At 42.5% G+C, this 6092-nt stretch overlaps 1 protein-coding gene across 2 annotated transcripts in view; it reads right to left on the reverse strand.

Moving 5' to 3' along the window:
* The window catches only part of VBP1 (VHL binding protein 1), a 22769-nt gene that overhangs the window by 15191 nt on the left and 1486 nt on the right, over nucleotides 1-6092 (reverse strand). The window contains exons 1-2 of one of the 2 annotated variants that reach the window (XM_040626574.1): nucleotides 5282-5431; nucleotides 1157-1281 (exon numbers count right to left, since the gene is read on the reverse strand). In XM_040626574.1, coding sequence (XP_040482508.1) covers nucleotides 1157-1281; nucleotides 5282-5374 — 218 coding nt within the window. In that variant the 5' untranslated portion in view covers nucleotides 5375-5431. Of the gene's footprint in view, nucleotides 1-1156; nucleotides 1282-5281; nucleotides 5432-6092 lie in introns of those variants that run through there. The other variant, XM_040626576.1, reaches the window with a different exon arrangement.

Genomic DNA, 6092 nt, shown 5'->3' on the forward strand with positions numbered 1-6092 from the left:
CAAGCAGAGAAAGACAATTATATGATTTCTCTCATCTATGGAACATAAGAACTAGGATGATCGGTAGGGGAAGAAAGGGATAAAGAAAGGGGGGGTAATCAGAAGGGGGAATGAAACATGAGAGACTATGGACTATGAGAAACAAACTGAGGACTTCAGAGGGGAGGAGGGTGGGGGAATGGGATAGACCGGTGATGGGTGGTAAGGAGGGCACGTATTGCATGGTGCACTGGGTGTTATACACAACTAATGAATCATCGAGCCTTACATCGGAAACCGGGGATGTACTGTATGGTGACTAACATAATATAATAAAAAATCATTAAAAAAAAAAAAAAAAAAAAAGAAGTATGAACTAGAGATCTAAGATATTATGACCCCAGATGCTTTGGAATAAGGCCTTCACTATTCACTCTATTATGTTTTCAAAACCATCTTTAGACTAATAATACCAAGTGTTGGCAAGGATGTGGACCAGTGCAACAACTGGAACTCCATACAGTGCTGGTGGGAGTGAAATATGGTACAGTCACTTTGGAGGACTTTTGGCAGTTTCCTCCTAACACTGAACATTACATTTATCATACAAGTCAGCAATTCTACCCTGAGGTAATTACCCTGGAGAAATGAAAACACATACCCACACAAAGACTTTGAGCCAAATGGGGAAACAACCTAAATGTCCATCGACAGGCAAATAGATAAAAATTGTGGTACATACACATACAATGGAGCAAGATTCAGCACTAAAAAGAAACTAATTTACTGATACACACAAAACCATGGATGACTCTCAAAAGCATTATACTAAGTGTAAGAAGCCTGACATAAAACAGTAGTTACTATATGCTTTCACTTATATGAAGTTCAAGAACAGACAAAACAAATTTATGGTGAAAACAATCAGAACATTGGTTGTGTCTGGGAGTGGGCAGGGTTGGCCAGAAAGGGGCGACAGGGAACTTCCTACAGTAATAGGAATATTCTACATACTGATCTGGGCAATGGTTATAGAAGTGAATACATCTGTGAAAATTCATTAAACTGAATATTCAACATCTGGACATTTTACTGTATGTAAATTATGTCTTGATTTTTAAAGTTTAAGCCATACAAGATTAACAACAAAAAACAACTTATAAATTTTTACACTTACCTTCTTTTCTTTTGAGCAAGGTTGAGTTCCATAAACTTATACTTCTGGTACTGTTCATCCAGCTTCTTTAGTACTGTATCTGCAGTCTCATTCCCAGGCTGTTTCATGAAGGAATCTACATCTTCCTTTAATACCAAAAACAACACATGACAAGCTTTAGACTATTTTTAAAAAGACTTTAAACCCTCAGATCATGACCTGAGCCAAAACCAAGAGTTGATCACTTAACCAAGACACCCAGGTGCTCCCAAATTTTAGAATTCATACCTCTAACCTGACTTTTTACTGCTTCAACTTTATCTTTAAAACATAAAAGGGAAAAAAAGCTTGTTTCTCTTTTCCAAAGGCTTGTTTTTAACTAAAATGTAGTTATGAAAAGTTCAAGACCATTTCAGACAGTGCACGTACATCATATAGCTAATTTATTCTTCCTCCACCTTCCTCTTTTTATTTTTATTTATATATAGGGAAAGAAAGATGACCTTACCTTACTTTATGCACCCCCCAGGTGGCCCTAGTAGTAAATATGAAAATTACCAACAATCAAACGCACTGCCTAATCACGTAGCCTAGTCACAAAACGACTCAACAGATTGTATGCCAAAATAATCAACTAAAATTTTTAATGCAAGTTCTACCATAGAAATAATGCTAAATACGGTCATTAGGTTCCCGAGGCAAGCCACAAATACCTCCTTAAATATCAACTGGTGGAAATAAAGTAAACCTAAAAGGCAAACAAAACAATCTTTTATAAAAGGAATAATTAAGCAAAAGAAAAGTAGTAACACTGAACAGCATTTTTTAAATGCATACTACACGGTGGTCCTTGAAGAAAAACTAGTTAACTACATAAGGATCAGGAACTAGATGAAAATACATGGAAACTTTAAAGCAATCCTACTGGACCCTTCCAGCAATTCTTTAAAGAACTTTATTCCTTCATTTTAAGTTAAATTCAATTACCTTAATGATTTCTGAGATCTCTATATCATTATTCTTATCCCTACTTACTAGCTGTAAGGGAGTATTTTAGCCAAAACAAGACAAGAAGCAAAAGAAAAACAATAGCAAGGGAATGTGAACTATGAGCCATCAAGCTAGAGACACAGTAAAAGAAACTGAAAAGGTGAGGCTGGGGCAATGGCCGAACTCTGCATGTATAATGGAGACACCATCTTCCTAGAAGGGTCACTGCAGGAAAGAGATTTAAGTTAAAGTTTCTAGCACCTGGTGAGTGTTGCTAGGAGCTCAGAGTCCAGCAAGCAGAATTAACTATAGCAGCACAGGATTGTGGTGAAGAGACAGGGCCTGCTTTGGTTTGAATCCTGGCTTTACCACATACTAGATGTGTTCACTTTGGAGAAGTTATTGAACCTCTCTTTTTGCCTCAAGCTTCTCATCTGTAAAATGAAAATACCTTTTCCTCACAGGGGACTAAATGAGTTAGCATGTGTAAAATGCTTAGAAGAATACATGACAGCTAATAAGTGCTCAACAAACATTAGCTATGTCCATAATACAATGTGCTGAAGGAACAGATGAAAGTGCCAAGAATTCTGTCTTGGGGCAGTGGTCAAGAAAAACTACAGGGAGGGGCGCTTGGGTGGCTCAGTTGGTTAAGTGTCCAACTATTGATTTTTGCTCAGATCCTGATCTCAGGGTTGTAGGACTGAGCCCTAAACTGGGCTCTGCGCTCGGCACTGAGTCTGCTTGTCCCTCTCCCTCTGCTCCCACTCCCACCTCGCGAGCTCTCTGTCTTTATCTCTAAAATAAATAAATAAAATCTTTTTTTTTTTTAAAGAAAAACTACAGAAAAAAGAAAAACTACAGGGAGGTCATATCTGAACTAGATGTTGAGAGATTAAGACAAGACATCGGCAACTGGGCAAGGGGGAAAAGGACAGTTCAAGCAGAGAAAGAAAACAAACTATGGCACCAGTGGGAATGGAGAAAAGGATGAGGTCTCACTTTTAACCAGTACAGTATAGGGCCTGCTATATCACAGAAACTAATATATATTAAGCATCTACTTGTTATACTAAAAGAACCTATTGCTTCTCATAGCAACTCTCTAAATATTGTTACCCCTATTTCAGTGAAAAGTAACTGAGGCTCAAAGCGGTAAAAATAATATGCTCAAGATAAAGAAGCAGGGGCGCCTGGGTGGTTCAGTCGTTAAGCGTCTGCCTTCGGCTCAGGGCGTGATCCCAGCGTTGTGGGATCGAGCCCCACGTCAGGGTCCTCCGCTATGAGCCTGCTTCTTCCTCTCCCACTCCCCCTGCTTGTGTTCCCTCTCTCGCTGGCTGTCTCTATCTCTGTCAAATAAATAAATAAAATCTTAAAAAAAAAAAAAGATAAAGAAGCAATTGCAAAATAGAGGTAGGATTCAAACCCTGGCTACTTAGAAGCCACTGTTCCTTCTACAATACCATGGTATTCAAATAATTACTTAAAATTTGGATTGGTTATATATTATATTCTACTGGTAGAAATTTCAAAGTCTAGAAAAAATAACCCATAGCAACTTTTGGGGGAAAAGGCATTTTAAGATAAGACTTTATAAAGCCTCAGATAAAGTGTATCCACCTGAATTAGATTTTTGAAGCCATCTCTAGCTGAGGACCAAGAGTACTATTTAAGGTACTATGGAAATTGAATTCAACATCTAGTTATCAGCTTATACTATGTGTCAGGTGTTGTGCTAGGACCAGGAGAAATGACACTATGCCAAGATGATTAGCTCACTTTCCTCCCACTGGCAGGGCATGTAAATAGGGGCTGTGGTGCTCCACAAATTGCCCAAGTTCAAATCCTGGATAACTTCCTTACACACTATATGACTTGGGGCCAAGTGACTCAAGTACCTCTGTTTCATCATCTACAAAATGGGAATGATAATACCTACCTCCAGGAGTTTTGTAAAAGCATTAGGAAAGTGCCTGGCAATCAACAAATTTTGTCTCATTACCATTAGTTGGGAAACGAATGTAAAGAAATAAATGGCACAGCTCAGGGAGAAAACACAAAATAACAAAAGAAAACAACTACAAAATTGAATCAGCAAATGCAAATAGGCAATACAGAGTGTATACAAAAGTGGTCTCAATAAAGAATAAATAAAAGAAATGGGTATTTTGAACGATGTAAGGTATCATTAACAAAAAGATGGAGATACAGCAATATAGGCACAAACCAAAAGGTCAAGAAAATTCCGTTAAGACTTTATAGTAGCTCGGTCAGAACTGAGTGAGGACAGACAGATGATACTGACCTGAAGGCCAGTAGTATTTTCTCTCATTTTGAAATACTCTCGTTTTGAAATACTATTTCTAGAATGGACTAATGAAAGGGCAGTGTTGAAGTCATCTAGTTGCTTCTCTTTGACTGGACTTGGGTTGATCCCCCTGTTCTATGAAGCCTCCAAATTGCCTTCCCTACCTCCTCTCTCCACTCCACACGATGCATTCTCTATGAAGTTGTTAGAATGATGCACCTAAAACCAAATATGATTATATCGTGCCTGTATTTAGACACCTAATGACAGCCTGCTGCCTACTGGATAAAGCCTCAACTCCTTAGCAGGACACACAAAGCCTCTTCACACTCTGACTGTATTCTACCTTCCCACCAGTCTCTTCTTCCATTCCTGCAAGGCAACAGACCACTGCATTCCTTCAACAGACTGGGTGTAATTTCCTATTTTCACACCTAAGCACCAGCTGTTCTGCCTACTCATTGTATCCTAAGTCACCATATAACCGCCGGTCGCTCCAACATCTAGGCTGAGTCTCTCTCTGGCTTCTCACCGCCGCCCCCTTTCCCTTTCCAAGCAGCAGAGGGCGAAACCGGGCATCCGGGGGAGAGGCCCCTCAGACCGCCCCGCTCCACAGTCCTGCCGCTCGGCGCCCCTTCTCTTCGCCGACCGCGTTTCCCCCCCCCCTCGGGGGGGGGTATCAGCAGTTCAGTTCGTCTAGGCGTAGAAGGGGAGAGCGGGCGAAGCGCTTTCTGCCAGGTCCATTAGCTCAACTCCTCCCCCAATAGTCGAGGCTGGGGTGAAGGCCGGGAAGGAAGGGGTAGCTCGCGGCCTAGCGCCAAGATGCCGAGGGCCAGCGTGCCTCTTACCACAAACACGGCCTCAGGAATCCCTAGGTGGAGCCGCCGCCCGTTCCCTGTGGCCACTTCTCCTAAGCCACAACCATCCTTCGCGGCCGCCATCTTGGGGAAGCGAGCGCGCGACTAACTGCCTCTCGAGCCGCCAACCGCTGGTGGTCCCTGATTGGCTCGCTCACAGCTGCAGGTCCGCCCCCCCCTTGTGAGTCTGCGCGTCCATTGGCGCGCAGGAAGTAGCCGCCCTTCTCTCTCCGAAGACTCGCCCAAACTGTGGGTGCTGATTCGCTGTGCACAAGTGAGTGACAAGACAGGAAGTGCCGCGGGAGAGACGCTGACTCCGCAGAAGAACCAATGCGGGGTTCGGGGAATAAGGGTCTTGGGGATTTTGTGGGTGGAAGGGCTCGAGGACCCTGGGAATCAGAGACTGAGCTAGACCCCAGTACGATCCCAGAATGGGCAGCACCTTCCAGAATGGACTTCGAAGCGACCCGATCCCCTCTCGGCTACACGTGAATCTGGGACCTAGACGCCACGATGGGGCCTTGGTCTCGGTTCCTTTCTGGTCCCGCCATCCCAGAGAGCTTCCTGGCCCTCAAAGGGGACTTGTTTTGTTTCTGTTTCAGAGTGGAGCCTTTGGCCTGATTTTAATAAATACCCCATCAACTGTACAAACCTTTCCTGAAAGCCACCCTTGATCAGAATGTTGCCACCCCAATTCAACTGTTTTCAAAACTTCATATTCTACACACAAAATCCTAAGAACTCTTTCGAGGCTTCCAGCCCTAAGGACTTCCCCAACATCGTCCTCCACTATGACCACTAC

This window comes from Ursus maritimus (assembly GCF_017311325.1).
Source record: "Ursus maritimus isolate PB19 chromosome X unlocalized genomic scaffold, ASM1731132v1 scaffold_X1, whole genome shotgun sequence".
Taxonomy (NCBI): domain Eukaryota; kingdom Metazoa; phylum Chordata; class Mammalia; order Carnivora; family Ursidae; genus Ursus; species Ursus maritimus.